The 20,863-nt window shown below is 37.1% G+C and overlaps 1 protein-coding gene across 1 annotated transcript in view; it reads left to right on the top strand.

Moving 5' to 3' along the window:
* The window catches only part of LOC104461117 (regulating synaptic membrane exocytosis protein 2-like), a gene marked incomplete at its 3' end in the record, with an annotated part of 117,434 nt that overhangs the window by 93,942 nt on the left and 2,629 nt on the right, over positions 1 to 20,863 (top strand). The window contains exons 5-9 of the mRNA XM_010072590.1: positions 1,296 to 1,395; positions 1,740 to 1,863; positions 5,023 to 5,069; positions 6,242 to 6,354; positions 20,074 to 20,204. Of these exons, the coding sequence (XP_010070892.1) occupies positions 1,296 to 1,395; positions 1,740 to 1,863; positions 5,023 to 5,069; positions 6,242 to 6,354; positions 20,074 to 20,204 (515 nt within the window). The remainder of the gene's footprint in view (positions 1 to 1,295; positions 1,396 to 1,739; positions 1,864 to 5,022; positions 5,070 to 6,241; positions 6,355 to 20,073; positions 20,205 to 20,863) is intronic.

Genomic DNA, 20,863 nt, shown 5'->3' with positions numbered 1-20,863 from the left:
TCATCACAAAGTAATGTGTTTGCCTCTCTTTCCTGATGCGGTACTCTTTGAACACGTTATGAAGCTATTGCTAGCTCATATCTTGATCTCGTTTTTGTGTCGTATTATTATTTGCAGTTCCAGTAATACTAGTACAAGAATGAAAATGAATTATACATAGTAAAAGAAGCAAGCATGTATTAATTTTGAATCAACATCCTTGTTCTGACAAATCCCTAAGATGTTTGCTTAATTCTCCATTCTCTATTTAGCATGGCACTGACTTCACTTTGAGTACACAGACTAGACTACAGTCATACACTGTAAATAGGGATTAAAAATATATATATATACTAACATGCTTTGGAAATTTTTGATTTTTTTTATTTAGTTGACAAATGACTGTACTTTGAAGTTGGTTGAGAAGGCAGTTGAGCATCACTTTAGGTGTTATTGTCTTAATGTCGTACAGTAGAAGAGACTAACAGTGCCATGCTGAAGTGTTTTTTGTTTAAACTTCTATGCTTAAAATTCTGAAATCTTCTGTTGTAAAGATGAACTCTTCACTGAGATTCATGAGTAGTTTAGATTCAAGAGTAACTACTTTTCAAATCTCAATATGTATCTGAACAGACTGATTTTCAGCAGTTATTCCTGACCTGAATTTTCAAATATTTGCATCACTGAAAGTGACCTAAACTGGATTTTGTATCACAGATTTTAAATCCCAACATGGACACTGCTAAGAAACTGCAAGAATTTGAAGATTATACAGTTAGAACTGACTCTGATATTTCAGTCTCCTGATTCTAAGATAAATAGTAAGGTCAAACCTGTTGAAGTTTCCTGTAGAGAAATCTTAGGAATGACAAATATTTTCATCTGCCTTGCCCAGCCAAAGTGGATTTGGTTAACTGATAAAGATGTTTGATGCTTAGTGTGAACATCGTGAGTTCTGTTACATCAATATATCTGTTTTCAGTTAAAAAGTATTGAAGTAAGCAGTCTAATGACCGATTCCTTACTTTTTGGGGGGTTGTAATTTGTAATACGGTGAAATACCATACATATATTTGCTAAAGTTTAAAAGCTTTAGCATTCTGCATTTGCATTGTGTTTAAATTTCACAAAGAGCCAGAATAGGTACAAACTTAACCTGTCATAGCCAAAATTCTCTGGTGATTTTTCAAGTGTACCTGTCTTATCTGGGCTACCTGAAAACCAAGGAAATACTTGAATTCTTGTTTCTGTTGCTAGAACATTGAAGTCATTTAAAGTAATTTTCATTCTATGAAAATACTTCCTCTTCAAAACAGGTAGTAGGAGGAAAGATGACTGAATCAGGTCGACTCTGCGCATTTATCACCAAAGTTAAAAAAGGAAGCTTAGCTGATACAGTGGGGCATCTTAGACCAGGTATGTATCTACTGTCTATACTGCTGAGTTGCTTTTCTAAAGGTGATAACAAGTGAGCGAGCTTAATGACATGTGAAATTGTTAAATAAGTGTGATGAACTACTGCTTCATTCAACCTGACATTCAGTTACTGGATAATTGACATCACTGCTTTTGTGAAATATATACTTTCTCACCTTAAAGATCATATTTTAACATTTTTATTCACATTTTTATACTCAAAATCATAGTCCAATGATGTTCTGCTCAGTTTTGTGGTATATATTTTATTTAAAGCAAACCAAGCTATTACAAATATGCCAATGAACCAGCTCCTAAGTGGAGTGTTATTGCTGATATTATAGGTGATGAAGTATTGGAATGGAATGGAAGGCTACTACAAGGAGCCACCTTTGAGGAGGTGTATAACATCATTTTAGAATCCAAACCTGAGCCACAAGTGGAGCTTGTAGTTTCCAGACCAATAGGGTAAGTAATTTCCTAAAAATTTTTATTAATATGATAAAAATGTTGCTAAACTTCACTTCTAGGGCAGAGCATATCAAACAGATTCTTAAACATTGTAAACAGTAAAGCTGCATGCAAAATTCTGTAAACCAAAAGCATAACTAGAATAATAGATCATGCCAGTAAGCAGAAAGAGCTGGTGTGAAATCCTGTATTCTCTGAGAGAGTCCCAGGCGTTATCTGCTATTACCACTAAAAATTTGTTCCCTTCTGTGGTTGTTTAGTTGGTGATCCAGCCTATGTTGGGACTGAAACAATAGTTTTATTGTTTATTGTTGCAATTCTTGATTAATAACTTGAATCTTGATTTTTTTCCTCCGTTACCGTTTTTATATAATATATAAAATTATATATTCATATTTGGTCTATGAGTTGACAGCGTGCTAATGACATAATATACTTTGGAATGTCTCCAATCCACATTCTCATCACCTTCATCTATGAAATACATTAAATTATTGCTTGTTGTCTAATACAGAAGGTATCTGAATAAATAGCTAGCACTAGTGCTTGTCTAAACAGTGTAGCACTTTTTCTTTGGTGCTTTACATTGCTCAGTTTTCTTAACTTTCAGACCTACCTCTCAACATCTAAACTTAATTTTTCTTGCATAGCAATAGAGCATTTCTGACTGCTTTGTCATATTAGACTGTGAACACTTCCCCTTCTTCAACTGTTCTTTTTCTTCCAAGTTCCTACAGCCTACAGTCACATCCATCCTTTTTTTCCTTCTCTATTTGAAGTTCCATAGATGATCACACCAGGGCTGGGAAAGAGGGGATACTTATCACTGAATTTGAAGATGCTTACAGTTGTTTAGAATTTCTTATTTCCCCTGCAGAATTGATTATGATATATATAACACAATGGGACAAGGTGCTAGGTAATCTCATCTAAGCTCCCATTTCCATGTGAGGTTGGACCAGATGGCCTTTCAAGATCCCTTCCAACCTGGGTTGTTCTATGATTCTATATTTAAAATTAATAAATATATTTATCGCTTTATTTTGTATAAGATGCACACAATTATCTTACTTTCGTACAAGAAAGCATGAGTAACACAGCAACTAAAAATTAGTAAGTACTAAAAAAATCTAGAACCATCTGAACTGAAGATGGGATTTCAGTGAAGATAATTCGTTATGCGTTCAGCTATAGCAGGAACTTAATGTGTTTGACACATCAGGAACTTAATATCTAGGAACTTAATTTGGTTTGACAATTTTAAATGAACTTGATAATAACAAAAACTGCTTTATCTTCTCATTGAAATGAGAGGTTATCTCCTACATACATACTGAATTGCAACCCCTTTAGGGTAAAGGCTGTATCATCTGATTTATCCTTAAAAACATTTGCACAACTTGGGAGTTGTAAGTATAATAGTAATGCTAAGGGACAGACTACATTGCTGGAATAATATCGTCTTAGAAAAGGAAATTTCGAATGGATTTCATACATGTGTAATATCTTTTGTAGTTTCTCCCAAACAGAAGTTTATAGCAAAAGTTTCAAGCAATGGCTCATGTCTTGAAAATATTTGCGTTTTTTTTTCTCTTTCTGCATTATCTTCATTGTGCAAAACCTCCTCAGTTCTCTTACTGTGTGTTGTTTACCTTCCTTATCATCATGTCTTCTGTTATGTTACCATGCACTCCACTTGTGGTCACTAGAGCAGCTTATCTATAATTCTTTAAAGAAAGTGACGCAGGCTCTCAAGACTCCTTCTTCAGCATTAACGGCTTGCTCACATAGTCTGAAGAACTCAGGCAGATCAGGGCTAAAAACATTGTTCTTTGTGCTTGATTCCCAGTGTCTTTCTGCAGTAGATGTTAAAGAGGGTTTTCACCTCCAAAACTCCAGTTACTAATCTAATTGAATTTATAACTGCAGTCTCAGTGATGGATACTTTCTCCAAGTTGGAAGGTTTTAGATGCTGGTTATACCATAGAATCACAGAATCACAGAGGTTGGAAAAGACCTCAGGGATCATAGAGTCCAACCGTCAACCCAACACCACCCAACCCACTAACCCATGTCCCTCAGCACCACATCCACACGTTTCTTGACCCCCTCCAGGGATGGTGACTCCACCACTGTCCTGGGCAGCCTGTTCCAATGCCTGAGCACTCTTGCAGTGAAGAAATTTTTTCTAATATCCAGCCTAAACCTCCCCTGGTGCAGCTCGAGGCTGTTTCCTCTTGTCCCATCACCTGTTTACATATGTAACTCTTTGAATTTTGATATTAACAATATAATTTCAGAAATGTTTTTCGTGAGATTTGAACTGATGAACTGGAATTCTATACTATCTTCTCAGTTTAGGAAATTTCAAATGAACTGTAGAAATTAGATATTTTTCTTGCCCAAGGAAACATAGCACCATAGGCCTGTGTTCTGCAGGGATGTTTTTTTCTCTCACTCTTCTCTCTCACATCTGCTGCACATTTTTTTTATCATTTCTTAAACATGTTGTCACAGGATCACTGCCACCTTGGCTGAGGGGCTCAGCTGTGCCCTGTAGTGGATGAATATGTTCCCTTGGGGGGTGGGTGGGCATAGTCTGGTACTTAGTTGTTGCAACTGAGTGCTTTAAAATTCCACAGCTGTACACACAATTAATACAGGTGTTGCAGCATCTCATGTGCTGCAAGTACGCAATTTTACCAAATGAAATTGTTCATCTTATTTAGTCATGGAAAAGATAAGATTGTCCAAATTCAGGGTTCAAGGGCAGTAAAGGACATATTGGCATAGCCGCGATTGGCCTAGTTTGAGTGAGAGTCCAATAAATTAAATTAAAGTATAATGACATCATAAAGTCTACCACTTACATTTTTATTCTACTCTCTGATTCTTTTCTTTTATTTACTGAATTATTTTATTTCTGACTGAGCAGTCTCTCTCTGCATTCACCAAACAATTTCTTCTGTAGGCTTTAGTTCACCACTGAAATTATTTATAAAAATAAACAGATGAATCTCCCCCATGGCTGAAGACAGCCAGCAGATCATCTGCATTTCCTGAGGCATTCCATGATGGGTTGTGAAGTGTTATATTGAAGTTTGGAATATGCTTGTTAGATAAAGGATCAGCCTGTTTTCATTTTCCTGATTTCAGGGACATTCCCAGAATACCTGACAGCACCCATGCACAGCTGGAGTCCAGTAAGTTTCAATTGTGGGGTAGGAAAATCTTCTCTCTCTTTTATGTAAGCACAAATAGATCAAAAAATGTCATCTACAGTCAGTATAGCTCTCATCTCTTTGTCTGTATTTGTCTTGATATGTCATCTTACTATATTATCTATCTACCTTTGTTTAATAATAAAGTATTGAAAGTCAGAATATTTTGATTGAGACTTGACATTGGGTTATAAGGTTGGGCTGTTTTTGATTGAAAAGAAAAGCATAATCCTAATATACAACAACATTAATAGTAATTTATAACATACTGTTTTTTTGTCTTGCATTTCAGATGAACCTTAAAAACTAAAAATGGGGATGAAATGCTCTTTGTTTACAGCCTGAGAGATACGTATTTTGAGAACGGAATATGTCTACTTTGTTAGAACTGTTCAGCAGTCTTTAAATCAGCTAAACCAGTATTTCATGTGGGGAAAAATAACTTGCTCTTTGGCTTAGATCTGATAAGATGGATTTCAGCCTGGAGTTATTTTTTATCACTACTTTAGAATTCTTTTACAATAGAAGCCATGAATAAATGCAGTGGCAGAAAATTGATTATAATAATATGAAAAAATCCTCCAATAACTTTTCACTGATCAGCCAAGTCTTAAAATAAAATCCATTTTATGTTTTGTGAGATGTGGGATGTCTTTTGTATCTATAAAAATACTTTATTTTTACTTTCTGCTTTATCTGTCCCAACTTGTCCTCTGACAGCTGGCAGAACTTGTATATTTGGAACAAAATACGCAAAAACCATTATGTGCATCTTAATGTTTTTGTAAAAATCTAGCTAGAAATTAGTCTGTTTGTTCAAGGGCCCTTCAGAAGAGAGAATTTACTTTACTCTTTAGGTATTTTGGGCCTTCAACTTACTGACATGATTACAGTCAGAGATATCTGAATAAACTGTCTTTCATTCTATATGCTTCAGATGACATTTTACAACTGTAATAAACTTGGAAAACTTTTGATTGCATCTGATCACCAAAAGATTATCATTATTTGGCAATTTTAAATAGATAAAAAAAGTGATTTTTATCACAACTTTATTGTATGTTTGGTCATATTTATGCAATTTTTCTTTTAAGAACATTGTGAAAAATGCGTAAGTCCTACTATTTAGAAAATATTTGTATTTGTAATTACAGGTTCTAGTTCATTTGAATCTCAAAAAATGGACCGACCTTCTATTTCAGTGACTTCTCCTATGAGTCCTGGCATGTTAAGGGATGTTCCACAGTTCTTGTCTGGACAACTTTCAGTATGTAAACATTTCATTAATATTAGTATTGTGCGTTTTGCAGCATATACAACTCTCCCTGCAGAGTGTAAGCTCCGTCTAAAATACACTTCTTGTTAAACTAGCTGAATTGTTTGGTTAATGCTATAATATCTCAGTGTAGGCAGGGACATATTTTCATAAGGACATTCCATTTTATTTGCTTTTAGAAATGTTATATTTGTTGAATTAGGTATATAGAAATGTATATTTATCTAGTAAGCTAGACTGGTAGAGTAAAATTCTAAGGAAGGTGTGATCTTGGCCCCCAGTTGCGTTTGTGCTGTTGAGTGTATACAACTGTAACACGTGAACAGTTGGTAGATTTTATTACCTGTGTTCTTGGACACTAATCTTGATTATTTCTTTTGCACTTGCTTTCATATAGACCTTTCCTCAGATATACTTTTGATTGTTTACTCATGTTGCATTCAATGTTATTCACTTTTGTTCTTCATTCTCATTGTGAACAAAGTTCATTACCTGAATGTTTTCTTTCAAAGGGTAAACTGAGGACCTTGGGTTTTTAATTCCTTTCTGTGTCATTTACAACTCCAAAGTGTGATTTTTCAAAAGTGCTTAGTTGTGGCCTGGTACATGTTGAAAAGGAGAGGAAAATGGGATGGCAGCAGTGCAAAACTGGTGTTAAACAAGCCTGAAAATGTCACATTCATATTTCTTCCAAGTTGCTTATGTTAAGATAGTGAGTGCGCCATAAAAATATGCATAAAGTCTAAGCAGACTGTTTATAGGTCTCACGGAAGTGGTTTATGGTGTTGACAGAAGAGAGGAAGAAGTAGTTTTCTGTCTGTTCAGCAGCCATGCTGGCTCCATTTTGCAATGCATGAGACACTATTTGTTTTGCTCATCAGACCAGCCATCGACAATACATAATTTTTAATTTTCTGTAGCAGTTGTACTTAACTACTTTGAAAGATTCAGTCCTTTGGATAACCGGAAAACTAGAAATCTTGACTGTAGAGTGCAGAATACTTTGCACAAAATACAATGACAAGGGAATATGAACATGAACTGTCGAAATACACATTCCAAGGTTTCTAAAAACCAATTTAGTTTTATAAGACAGCAAAAACTGTTGATAGTAGAAACAAGAAGAAATACCTTTTGGCTAAATCTCATAAAAAATTAGGCTGTCAAAAAGTTTAGGTTCCTAGCTCCCAGCATGAAACTGAAGACCCAGAGTTAGCTGCTCACCTATGCAGTGCACAGACACTGCGGAGTGATGATCCAAATGGGAATCATACGGAACTGACTTCCTCACTTTCTCAGTTTCAGAAACAAAATCTTCCGGAGTTTAAGATTAAGATTCATCAGTAAAGTCAGTAAGTCTGTTGATCTTGTGGTTTGGTAGGATATGGAAGTTTGAGGTGAATAAGAATAGTATCAAGAGTTTTGGAGATATGTTCTTATTTACAGAGAATAACAGAATTCGCAAGGTTTTCTGTCTCAGAATGGCATATAAATTCAGTGTTTAACTGAAGTGTTCCTATTTTTTTTGTTTGTAGTCCCTAATATAGTGTATGCAATTTTATACAATACTCCCTACTACACAATATCCTTGTTTGCCTCAGCGAGCAGCTGATATCTGAACATGCACAGCTCCAGTTGACTGATACTGAAGCCAGAAATGCTCAGTAACTCTCTAAATTCAAGTCCCACCGTCTCAATGTAGACACCTAACATCAGTAGACAGTTTGAAAATTTGGACACCAGCTAAAGAAAAGTTGGAAAGAGCTGTGTTTCATGTTATCATGTGAATGGCACAACCCAACTCCTGCAGCTGTTGGCTCATGGCAGGGGTAAACCTTTTGCTTTGGGAGAAGATGGTGTGGATGGATAGCAACGTGGCAACTAACTGGGCACATTGAAATGTGAAGGTTAAAATATATTTTTAGAAAGAGATTGCTTTAAGACAATGGAAGTATTCTGCAGGAATAGTTTTTTCGAAAGTGTAAATATCTGTAGGTTTTTCTTTTTATCTGATATTTTGAATTAGTTTTGAAAAATCACAGTTTTTTTGACTTTTCAGATTTGGGGGTTTCTGTGTCTTGAAGGCAGTGCAAGAAATAGTTATTTCCTTTTTAAAATTTTGGTTTCTCATTTTATAACTTTAAAAAGTTTTGAAACTTTGAAAGAGTTAGTGAAAACATTAACTTTTTGTAGAGTGGGAGACGTTTGCAAAATTAGAATGGTCTATGAAACTTTCTAATTTTGGACTTTAGCAAAAGTGAAGGAATAGGGAAAATTTGAATTTTAAAAATCTCAAGCTTCAAAAAATACTTTATCTTTAACACTATAAAATGGGCAAGCTTCAGTATTTTGGTTTTCCGTGTTTTCAATCAGCTGTTTTCTGACAGAAGAGTTGATGGAACAGTTGTTCATTCCAAATAGCTCACTAAGATGGAAATGGAAGGACGTACTAAATTCTGAATGAAATTGGGAATGTGCTCTTTATGGTGAGTGCCTAGGCAGCAGAGTAACTGCAGAGCCCTGGAAGCAGATGGGGACAGGATGCTGTTCTTTGTGGAAGTGGAGGATCAGCAAACATTCTGGGTAATAGTGGCTGAATTCAGAACGGTATGATGAATCTGGGGGAATGGATGATAAGCAAGGTTTTGGAAGTGTTTTCTGGATTTTCTGCATTTTCGGACAATACCATGTAGTCCTGACGGGCCGTTGTTAGGGCAGTTGAAGTTAATAGGCTGTGAGATACAAAATTTTGGGCAGAAGTGGAGATACCTACAGTTCAGGTGGAAGTCTGAAGTATTTTAATAAATACTTGGATATATGCATCCTTATTCAGACAGTGCTACAGATCCTTTAAGGATTTTTATATTACTGGTGGTTTGAAATGCATTTCTTTGTGTCTAGTGTGGTTTTTAGACAGTTTAGCTGGAGTGATGCCTCTCTACCATTCAGAGCTGTCTTTCTCTGTTCGTGTTTTCCTCTGTCGGCATAGGTCTGTGTAGCTGTTTTGTTCTGTTGGGTTACAGTGACAATCCAGAGCTCACTCATAGGATTTCCCATGAAGCAAACCATCTCACATAGCTAGGAAGTCTTCTTTCCACTAATAATTATTTGCCCAAATGCATATTTAATTGAAGAAATGATGTGCAGCTACAGTAAATGATTGTGTGTTATAATTTATTAAGGTATATAAATAATTTATCTGTATTCTGTGCAGTTTATTTTATGGCATTTTTGATCCACATTTCAGGGGAGTATCCGACTGGTATTGCAATTATTGTTTCGTTATTATTTGCTTTGTCTTTTTCCTGCTTTTTCACTGATTTGTTTTTCCTTTAATATAATTTTGTAAAAGTCGATATTCTTTGTGTGTTGGTGCTTTTCACTTCATTACCGCATTCTGGCTACTTTTTCAATACTGCATGAAAAGTATAACTGGGAATGCTTTTGCAGTAGTTAGGTTTAGAGACTGATGACATGACTAGAAGACCGTGTAAATGGATACAGGTGTAAAATGACAATATTTCATTTTTGTACTGGTGGAAATTCTAACAGAAAAGGGATGTCATTTATAAAATTAATCAATTTCCTTGTACAGCTGAACCACAGAACCAATTCAATAGATTTTTCTGTACATATTCATTTTATGTGGCATAGTAATTATAATTGTAATATCTGTAGCGTATTAGAAGGCAGATATTTTGCATTGTGAAGGACATAATATGTCAGAATACTGGGGGGATGAGCTCCCCTTCCCTTATTCCTCCTTTCACCTTTTCCTTTTCCCTTTTATTTTCTCCCTCTACACAAGTAAATTGCTGTTGCTCTACCGTCAAAACCTGGAAGGCTGTAGGTAGTGCACAAAATGTGCTTATTGTCTTCCTATTTTCCAAGGCAGAATATGACAGGTGAGGGTCCGTGGTCCATGGGGGGAGATATATTCTATCCCTTTTAGGACTGCAATATTCTGGAATATCCTTCTTCTCTTGTAACATGAAGCAGAACCAAGGTGAAGATCTACTTTTATTGTACGTGAGTAGGTCCCTCTCTGGAACCCATCCGTGGGGCTATGCCGTACTTCCAGGGCAGAGGGGGGACAGTCTGCAGCTGCTGCACATTGCGGAGCACATTGGACAAAACCCATGATCCAGACTGTCAAATATTCTTATCTATCCTCTTGCTTTGGTGGGAGAACAGATTGGTTCACGATTTTATGGGACAGATGCATGCCATCAAACAAGGAGGGTGACAGAAGCATTGTCACACTTCCTATCTCCATACTTTGGGTACATTTCCTATGGAAGTGAATATTGAGTAGTAGATTGTTTCCATCCCTTTGAAATAGATCAACAACCGCAGGAAAACCGAGCAGGGGGGTGAAGGAGATTCAAATCTCTCAGGTTGCTGTGGTTGTTGTGCCTACTCCCACGCTCCTGGTCCTCCACTCACTGGCCCTCTGAGGTATGAACCTGTGCTCCTGTTCCCATCCATTCCCCATACTTGGTACCCTTCCTGGGCCACCCCATGAGCTGTTGCCCTAAACTGAAGATGGAGAGTGGTTGGTTGGAGTTTGTAGCTACTCCGGGAATTTAGGAGTGTTGCCCGTACTGATGGATGTAGCCACTGGAAGCTGCAAGGCTGTACGTGGTCTGAAGTTTTACATCACAAAAATAAGAGTTATAAACGCATCTGTGTCTGCAATGCAACTACTAATTTGCTAAATCCTCTAGGTGCCATTTCATGCAAGGGTTTTCTCTAGATACTATATGTCATGCCTGTCGTGATTGCTAGAGAAGTGAAAGACACCCATTGTACCTTCTCCCATGTAACGCTGACACCAGATAGCACTAACTTTTTAAATAATTTTTTAATTTCTTTTTCTAGAAATGCCTCTTAAAGTTGCAGAAAAGATAAAACCTTTTACTTTTTTTTTTTTTATTATTATTTTTAATTGCTTTACTCCAGGAAGCAACCAAAGCTGTCTGTGCGTGAACTCTACTTGTTTCTGTCTCTGAATGTGCATCTGCAGTCTTCCTAAAAGAGATGATCAGGCTGAACTTATGTTTCCTACCCCACTTTTAAATCACACTTTGCTGACCCGCTCCTTTTGTTAATGTTATCTCTAAATCTGTCGTAAATGTTATCTGTACACCCATAAAGTGAAATCCTTGCTTCTGGCAATTCAGTGGCAAAATTCGTGCTGACTTCCCTAAGGGCAGAATTTCCATCACAGGGTTTTGATATGTTTTGGTAACAGATTTTGCAGATTTAATTTATGCATTGCATTAAAATACTTTGTGTTAGATAAATACGTTGTTGATGTAAAGCTGTGTTTAAAGTAATAGTTGTGTGTCTTTGTTTTTACTTTTGGTCTTTTAGTTTCCAGCGTGTTGTCCTTTTTGGTTTTGTTTTATTGCTTTTTCTTTAATTTTGCTTACCAGAGCCAAAGCCTTAGTAGAAGAACAACGCCTTTTGTTCCTAGGGTTCAGGTAAAGACTCCGTCTGCCTGACAGAAACTAAAATTGTGTTTTTTCTTTGGTTTGTTATGGAAAATGCATAGTAGGAAAACGTTGCATTATAGTCCGTTTTCCCATATTTTTAGTGCGTTGCTTTAAGCCATATTAACAAGTTCCATGTCATTTTGTGAGCAGCTTGTAAAATTCTGCATGGGGGTTAAAAAATTAAATTAAAATTTAAAGAGACAACTACTTTTTGTTCCCTGTTTACCCAATATTAGACTCATACAGGTTTCAGTAGCGATGATGGCTATGCACCACACATACAGAATGTCTGTACTGTTTAGGCAACAAATAAATTTGTGCTTGAGATTGTTGTATAAGGATGATGTCTCTTTAAATCATTCATTATCATTACTTAACACATCCTTTTTTGCATTTTCCAAGTAATAGTAGCGCCTTGAGCGGAAGACAGGCAAAAAATTTGTACCTTGTTTAAAGAAACCAATTGATTGTGTATGCAACTTGGTTCTTGCATTTTGAAAGTACATCAAAATAACCCAAACTCTATTTAAATACAAAATGAATGTTCCCAATGTTACTGAATTTATTTAGCTTTGGTATTCTGTTTAGGTACAAGTTGTTTGTCTTTTTTCATTAGGAGACTTTCATTAGGTACTGTAGATTAACGCAAAAGTAGGTTTTACTAATATGTCACAATGCTTATCTTGCATTGCTGCATGTTTTTCTGGGTTTTGTATATAGAATATTATCTGCTTTTCTGACAAAATATCTTTATGGAGATGTTAATCTTTTGTGTGGGAGCTGTATAAATGTTTCTCTTGTTTGATCAATTGCTCAAGAAAAGATGTAAAGGATGATCTAAATTATCAGCATGAGATGACTAAATTGCATATTGCCATGGAAAAAAAAGATCATATATATATATTTATAAAGGAATTCTAAATATGAATGTAGGAGATGGTTTGGTTATGACTCATATTTGATAAAGTACAGTTTTTTTTCACAATATATCATTTCCCAGAATTTGTCCTTGCAACTCCTTAAGTGTAAATTCAAAAGAAAAAGTCTAAGAAAAAATTGAGATTAAAAAAGTAATGTCTTAATAGTATTCTTTTAGGTTACGTAATGGTTACTTGGAAAGACAAACACCATAACTCTGAATGTCCACCCCTTCCTTTTTCTTCCCCCAGCTTTATATGCTGAGCATGACGTCCCATGGTGCGGGATATCCCTTTGGTCAGCTGGGGTCAGTGGTCCCAGCCCTTCTTCTGCACCCCCAGCCTCCCTGTTGGTGGGGTGGGGTGAGAAGCAGGAAAGTCCTTGACGCTGTGGAAGCACTGCTGAGCACTAACTAAGACACTGATGTGCTATCAGAACTGTTTCCATCATAAATCCAGAACACAGCACTGTTCAAGCTACCGTGAAGAAAATTAACTCTATCCCAGCCAAAACCAGCACACGTGTTATTATGTGCTACTGACATAAACTGGCTTTGTATTAAAATTTTAAAACATCCTTTAGCATGATTAAGAAAGTTGTCTTCTGCTCATGTTATTGAAATCAAAGAGGGGTACAAATTAAACCACAAGTTAATAAGTAGCTCATAGAGGTAAATATTTTCTCTTACATAAGTAATCTTTTAATATTTATCCTCTTTTTAGATATATGCAAGATAAAATAAGAAATTATGTGGCAATTGATTGTACAATTTTAAAAGGAAATATCTGCCTGAAACCTGATTCATGTAATTCAGTGATGTGCGAGTAATGTGTAGTAGATCCTTATTTTAATCACGCTGTAGAAAATAAAGAAATAGACATAAAAGTTGTAAGTTCTACTTAGACTAATATCTTGTAATAAAAAAAAAAAAACGGTGATTATGGTAGTAATTTAAGAAAATCAAGTGTAATGCTTGATAGAGAATATCCAGCCAGAGGTGAAAGGGTATGAGGCTTACTCTCTCATCTCTGGTTGGATTATTTTGGATATTGTAGATAAGAATTATCGTTAGTTCCAGTTTTATTTCTGCACAATGCCTGTGGAGTCGTTGTGGAGCTCTCTAACAGGTTTTTGCAGAGTTCAGTAACAGTCAAAGCTAAACATAGTATTTGTGACTAGAGTTCCTGAAAAACTCAGAATTATGACCTTGACAACGTCTTTACAACCAGACTGAAACAAGAAGTATCCCATCTGCCCACTTTTAGTAGGGATAGTGGATAGCTACAAGTGGATTACTTTAAGATATATTTACAGTGCAGGCTGCAGACCAGAATGGAAATCCTCCAGTGTTCTTTGTACAAGGGTATGAGAAGCAGTCCAGCAGAACTTTGGTTACTTTTTGGCATGAGAAATTGGCTAACTCAGAGCTCTGAGCTGTTGTTTGTGGTTGTCAGGAAGCGTGCATTATGTTGTGGGCTGCGGTGTAGCTGTGTCTGCAGAATTCCCTACAGGAAGGAGCATCTCCAAACATCTCTGTTTGTACCTGTTTGTTTCATTGCTCTCAACAGGACACGGATGTCTTTATTCTTGCCTGCATCTTCTTTACTTGTTAGTCTGAAACTGATCCTGGTGATAAATGTCCCAGATTCTGGCACAAGTTCCTCTTCCACACTTCTCTCCACGTCGTTCCATTCATTAGCTCTTGTGTCACTGGATGATTTAAAACCTATCATTATTATTCTACTGCGAAGAAAATCACTCAGGTTCCTTTTTTCCCCTCCCACGCGCCCCTCTCCTGAACTTTTACTAATTCCACAGCACTTGGAAAAGTGCACATTTATTTCCTGAACTTTCAGGTTCAGTTTAGCATACCAGCATTTTTCTACCTTAGGGTGATGCTTTGCGATGTCTTTGTAGGGAACGATCTGTTCTTGAATTTGTGTTTTCCCTGCAGTATCTCTTGTTTACTTCTTGGAGCCTCCTTTTGAGCCCAAGTTGCCATAAAACCACTGTTTTTTTCTAACTTCAGAAATTTCAGACATCCTTTTTGCTTTAACACAGAACATCAGTATATTTGATCATATATAAAAATATACATGTGTGTCTACTTGGCATTATTGAAAACAAGATGAAGCCACTCCAAAAGAAGTTTTTTAAAAAAATCTAGATTACAGCAGCCTAAATACCTCTGTATTTTCTGCCCTTCATATCCTAGAAGCTCTTCAGCTTGACAGCTTAGGTCCAAATAAAATGAATGGTGTAACCATTTTTTAAAATAATCTGAACTTTTTTTTTTTTTTTTTTTTTTTTTTTTTTTGACAGCAGGTCCTGCGGGTGTACCTCTTCTTTCAGGATAATGCAAGGAAGAAAGAAAAATAGTATTTCATTTTCAAATTATTACCTTAACTAACAGCGATGTAGGTTACACGAAAAATTATAGTGAACAACAGAAGAACAAAAAAGCCTGGCCAGCTGCCTCTCAAACCCAGTGATGTTTGAGTAGGCTGTGGTTGAAACCAAACTGCAGGGCAGGCAGTCTCTCCCAGGGGCACAAGTTTTATCTCTTTTCAACAAGACTGATTATGCAACTCTTAGATAGCAAATAAAGAAACAAAGTGTAACAAAGAATTAAAAATGTCAAATATTCTCTGTTTTTAAATCTGAAGGTATCACTTAAGATATGGTGCGCCTGTGTGTGCTGTGCACAAAACCACATTAGAATTGCATAGTTAAGCAAACAGTCAAGCATTCATGAGCTATGGCTATAGGATGAGACAATAATAATATTATCTAGATTTTCTTAACTGATTTCCCCTATGCATATGTATTAGAGTATGGGTCCTAATTACATGATTGCTTCTTTTCTAAAACTCTGATCTCTGTCAGTGCTCTGAATAAAATTTCTAGTTGAGATGAGACCTAAAAGAAAAAGGTTGAAATGTAGTAAACTGGCTTTATGTGCTTAATTTATGTAACTTACGTTAGCTTCAAAGAAGTCTGAGGTTCCTGGGGGAGGCTCCTGGACTTGTACATCCGAAGGAAAGAACAGAGTACCTCCCTATCTGCAGTGGGTGATCCAGCCCAAATAAAGGACACCTATCCCTGTTAACTCAATTTGAAACTTGGTGAGTCAGTTCTCCAGAGGAAGGTATCTTCTGAGGTTACAGAGGACCAAACAGGAATACTAGATACCAGCATCCTCACTTCTTAGAATGCAACACCAGCGGTCAGCTTTTATCTACAGTTCTGTGTGTAGGAGGCTCAGTCCAGAGGATGTCTGTGGTTTAAGCCCCGTTTAGATTGAAGAGATTGAACCTGTTTCTCAGAAAAGTGCCTTTATCAGCAAGCTATTGCACATCCCCTTCTTCTCTGGAGTACGAAGTCTCATCTGAAGCTGCAGTACTGTGTGGCTGGGAATGTAAGTGTGTGGTGATAGCAAGGAAAGCTTAATTTTAGCGTAGCAGATTCCAGACCTGCTACCCAGAGTGTGCGTTGATCTTGTATTAGACCACTATTGGTTAAAAACCAGAAAGAATCCTACGAAGCTGGGACCAGACCCTCATTGCTGTTCCCCTCTGAGGACCCCCTTCATCACCTGGCTGCAGAAGAGTTCTTTGTTCTTGCATGGCAAGTGTTCTTACCTGGAAGACTATCTCAAGGAGTGCAGCAGATGCTCCACTCTGTGGATGGCAGAATATCTCACCATCCCAGGGTGCACTGGATTTAGATGCCTGTTTGCCTGAGCGTATGTTACAATGGGAGTTTAGTCAAGAGTTAGGTGCACATCTGCCTAGGGAAGAAAAGTATATGAGCACGTGTGTGGCAAATAAGTTGCCAGGACATCAACACTAAGTGGAAAGATCTTTAGGAGCATTCAGGTTGGATCACTTTCCAAATTAATTTTAGGTGTCTACATCCTAAATTATCTAGGGAGACAAAAGCCCGTTCAAGAAGTTTTTTACAGGTATTGGCCTTCATGGTTTTCCTGTGGTGTATTTTATTTGTTGTAATTTTAGCTTTCCCTTTCCTTCCTTTACATCAGGACTGCATTGTCACAGTTTCTTAGATGTTCTAAGCTTTTAAAAGTGCCATGAGTAAAGACTGTTGCATGGAGGGCTTGTATATTCTGCTCTGTTTGTCTGCGGTTTAAGTCTTTCAGTGCTGAGCTTCACACCTGTACATTCTTGTGGGACTTTCACCCTACGGATTGAATAATTCGATGTTCTTCACTTTTTGATGTTAGGAATCTTTTCTGCATACAAATTAACAAAGCTATAAAAGTAAAAAGTGATTTTCTCATCAACTTTTCTGTTATACATGAGCTATCCCATGTTTATTTCACAACATAAAATACATCTAATATAATATGAGGTGTGGTAGAATTATCCTGCATTTATTGATTAAGAATTGAGAAACTATGATCAGAGTCTAAGACAGACAGGTTCCGTCCAAGTGTAATACATACCTCAGACTTCAATTCCAATGCTTTACTTAGCACTACAAATCAAGCCCCAGGGTTTCATGTCAGGCTCCCAGGCAATGAAGAACATGAAATTTGTAAATACCTTTTGAAATGTTTTAAGGGATCCGCCCCTTGATGCACAAGAGCTCTGGGCAAGAGGAAGGGATGGAATCCAGTCCTTTTGAACCGCACCTGGCTATCTTAAACGGCTGTCCTTTCTCTTCTAGTGAATAGAAAAGACAAAGTTCTTGTAAGAAAATACCATTCCATCTGAATCTTGCCAAATACTTATGCACAGGAGAGTCAGAATTCCATCAGTCCTATTCCCGAGCTCATTTTCCATGTTCAATGTGCTAGTCTAACTCATTGTTTCTCATTTTCCTTTCCAATTTCCTGCTTTGACGTCTTGTCAGATTTTCCTTCATTCCAGTCTTTCCACGTAACATATTTTGTGCCAGTTACAGAATGGCTGGTTCTTTTGACACCTCGTTTCCTTTGCCTCATTCAGTTTGGTTTTGCCCCTCTTTCCTTCTGTGGTCCCTGACATTAGTGGCTCCATTCTTCCTGTGTTTCACCAAGAAGCATTGTGTATCCTTTACTTTCCCAGTAATTATAAAGCATTCTGATTTGTCCCATCTTCCTTCTTCTAACCCCATGAGAACACAATCCCAGTCTTCCCTCTGTGGAGTTCTGTGTCCATTTTCTCACTTCCAGTTTCTTCCCTTCTCTTTGCATCAAAGTCAAATAACTTCTTGGGTTACAAGTGCATGTGCAGTATATTGGAGTGCTAGCAGTGTGAACACAGGAGAGAGAGAGAGCGAGCCTTCTGGTCATCATTCTGCCTCCTCAAGCCAAATTGCAGGGAATTACAGGGAAAATATGCCCATTATATACAAGTTTTTCCAATTGTTTTTCAGAGCATGAAGATAAAAGCAGAAGTTGAAGGTCAATGCAAATCTCAAGTTCTTGTTCCAAAACACAGATGTTAGAGGATCTCAGAGAAAGGATGCCAAATGATTTAACTTTTTGCTTAGAGTCATCCTCCAAACATTTTGGCTGAAGTTTTCCAGCAAAAATCCTCTCTGAAACAAATAAAGCAAAGAAATATTTAGCCTAAATATGAACAAATAATTCTGGTTATATTTTCGGCACCCACGTCTGGATTATCTCACCTTCACTCAGTCATGTTTTATGATAGTGTCTAGATCACAAATATGTTGCATTCTGCTCAAACAAGGATAACTTTTTTCCAAAAAATCAGATGAAGAAAGTTGTCTTCAGTGCTACTCCCCTTGGGCTGTGGGACTAGCCAAGTCTGCCCTTTGCTCAAGGACTCCCCAGGAAGCCTGCGGGTGGGTGCATTTAGTATCAGAGAACATTTCAGTTGCCCTGCACTTCAGAGGACATTAAAGCTTATGTTTGGATTCATACAGTTGGTGCAAAGCTTTCTGCTTGTGATCTGTAGCTGGATACCTATAGTCCAGACAACTCTTAGTTTAGAAAAAGTACTGACAAAGCCCCTTGCTTTGTGAGAATGTAGGAACAGCATCTAGAACTCTCTTGAATCTAACGTATTAAGGAGAATTTCTCTTGCATAGTTTTCTGTTTTAGTAGCCACAGAGCCCTTTAACTGTTAGTACCAGAAACCTATAAAGTCATTAGTAGGGCCAACAGCATGATAATAGAAGATAGGTATCCTCCCCTTTTTAATATCCGTTTAAAATCAGTTGCTTGTTGGTGGGTCAAAAGTCTTCTGAATTCCATCAAGACTTTTCTTTAAGTGCCGGAAATGCTGAAGATGAGGAGCTGTAACAGCAGATAGAGGGAGAGCCTGTCTTTGAGATGATGTGAGATGGGCTGCACAGAAAGTGCCCCTTCCTCTGGTTATGTTCCCCTTAGCCAGGGTATAGTCATGCCTAAAGGTGCGCTGCTTGGTTAGGTGTGGAGTTAGGCATTATCTCCTTTGATTCCCCCAAGTTCAGGCAGGGTCAGGGTTTACTGTCAATGTCCTAGTTTGTCCTCTGCAGTGATACCACTATGTAGTGACTCCCTGGTTATCTGGAAAGCTCAGTTTTGTCCTAACCCCACCATTTCCCCTTTCCACAGTGGGTGCTCTAAAGTAGGTACATCCTCTCCTCGAATAGGTTACTTGCAGCTATAGCATTCAAACTAAAATAGCTAAATAGCAGCTTCTAGTGACTTGAGTAAAAAAGGATAGCAGCCCAAGTCTAAGCCTGGTTAATAATAATTTCTGCAGACGGGTAATAGTACATTTGCCTTGTTGTTGCTGAGTTGGACTGTGAATAGTGTTGGACTGCTGAGCCTCCCGCTCTTACAGTTTCTGGAAGGCTTATATGGTTTCAGCATGAGTCTCTGCATCTTGAAAATCATTGAGAGATTTGAAATATTTATGGTCTTATCCCATAGTCTTTCCAGCACAGCAGGATATGAAAAATTCATTCATTCATTGTGCATAAGCTCCTTAGAAATGTATATATATAAATACATCAGCAATGCAACTGATACAATATAATTGCCAAGAGAGAGTAATCCTAACCAGAGCACCATGTGAAAAACAATTAGTATGAAATAATGTACTTACTGTACATGTTTTTTTTTAAAAAAAGAGGAACTCCTGGTATTTATTCAAGCTATTATATTATTAATTTATTTTTATGCTTTGTTTTGCTTTTTTTTCTACAAAGTAGAACATGATAATTTCTGTTTAAGTAACCAATATAAAAAGAAGCTTACGACCAAAATTAATTTTAAGGATTAAAATGCTACTTGGTTGTAGAAATGAGTTCACTAATTAATATTTTCTCATTACAGATAAAACTGTGGTATGACAAGGTTGGTCATCAGTTAATAGTGACAATATTGGGAGCAAAGGATCTTCCTTCAAGGGAAGATGGGAGGCCAAGGAATCCTTATGTTAAAATTTACTTTCTTCCAGACAGAAGGTAGGGTGAACGCAAAGACAAGGAGTGTTTGAGTAAGAATTACCCTGATCCTCTGATGGCATGCACAGCTGAGTTTACTGGTTCTGCATATACAGAAAAATCTTCCAGCTTGGAGTTTCTTTAGTGAACATGCTATGTAACAGCAATGTGTCTTTTAACACTAAACATTTTATTAAATACTGAAGAGAGTTAAGGCTGCAGGGGACTCAGCTGAGATTTCCCAGGCACACCTTGAAAATATCCCTTAAAGCACAGGATTTATACTAATCTGGACTGGCATTAATATGTATTTTGGGAAAATGAACCTGTGGTAGGGACACTTACTCCTGGATAGCTCCTGCATTTTTTAGTTCCATGATTTTCTGTCATTTCAACTTAGGGTGTGGGAAGAACAGCAAAGGGGATCATGTGTTCCCCTGTTGATTATTTTTATTGATGTTTCCTCCGTTTGTGTCAGTGGGGGACAACATTTATCTTCATTTTGTAGTGTATCAACCAAGTAATCCAACGATTGAACCTGACTCAGTATATAAAAGATTGGCCACTGGATTTTTGAACCTGTAGAACAGGATGTGACTTTACAGTTTATATTTTTGCATCCTTTGTTTTTCCTAATATCTAAACTGAGGAGATGCTAACTATCTTCAGTACCAATTGAC

Source organism: Pterocles gutturalis, unplaced genomic scaffold, assembly GCF_000699245.1.
Source record: "Pterocles gutturalis isolate BGI_N339 unplaced genomic scaffold, ASM69924v1 scaffold17352, whole genome shotgun sequence".
NCBI lineage: Eukaryota > Metazoa > Chordata > Aves > Pterocliformes > Pteroclidae > Pterocles > Pterocles gutturalis.
This window is presented reverse-complemented; position numbering and strand designations above follow the sequence as displayed.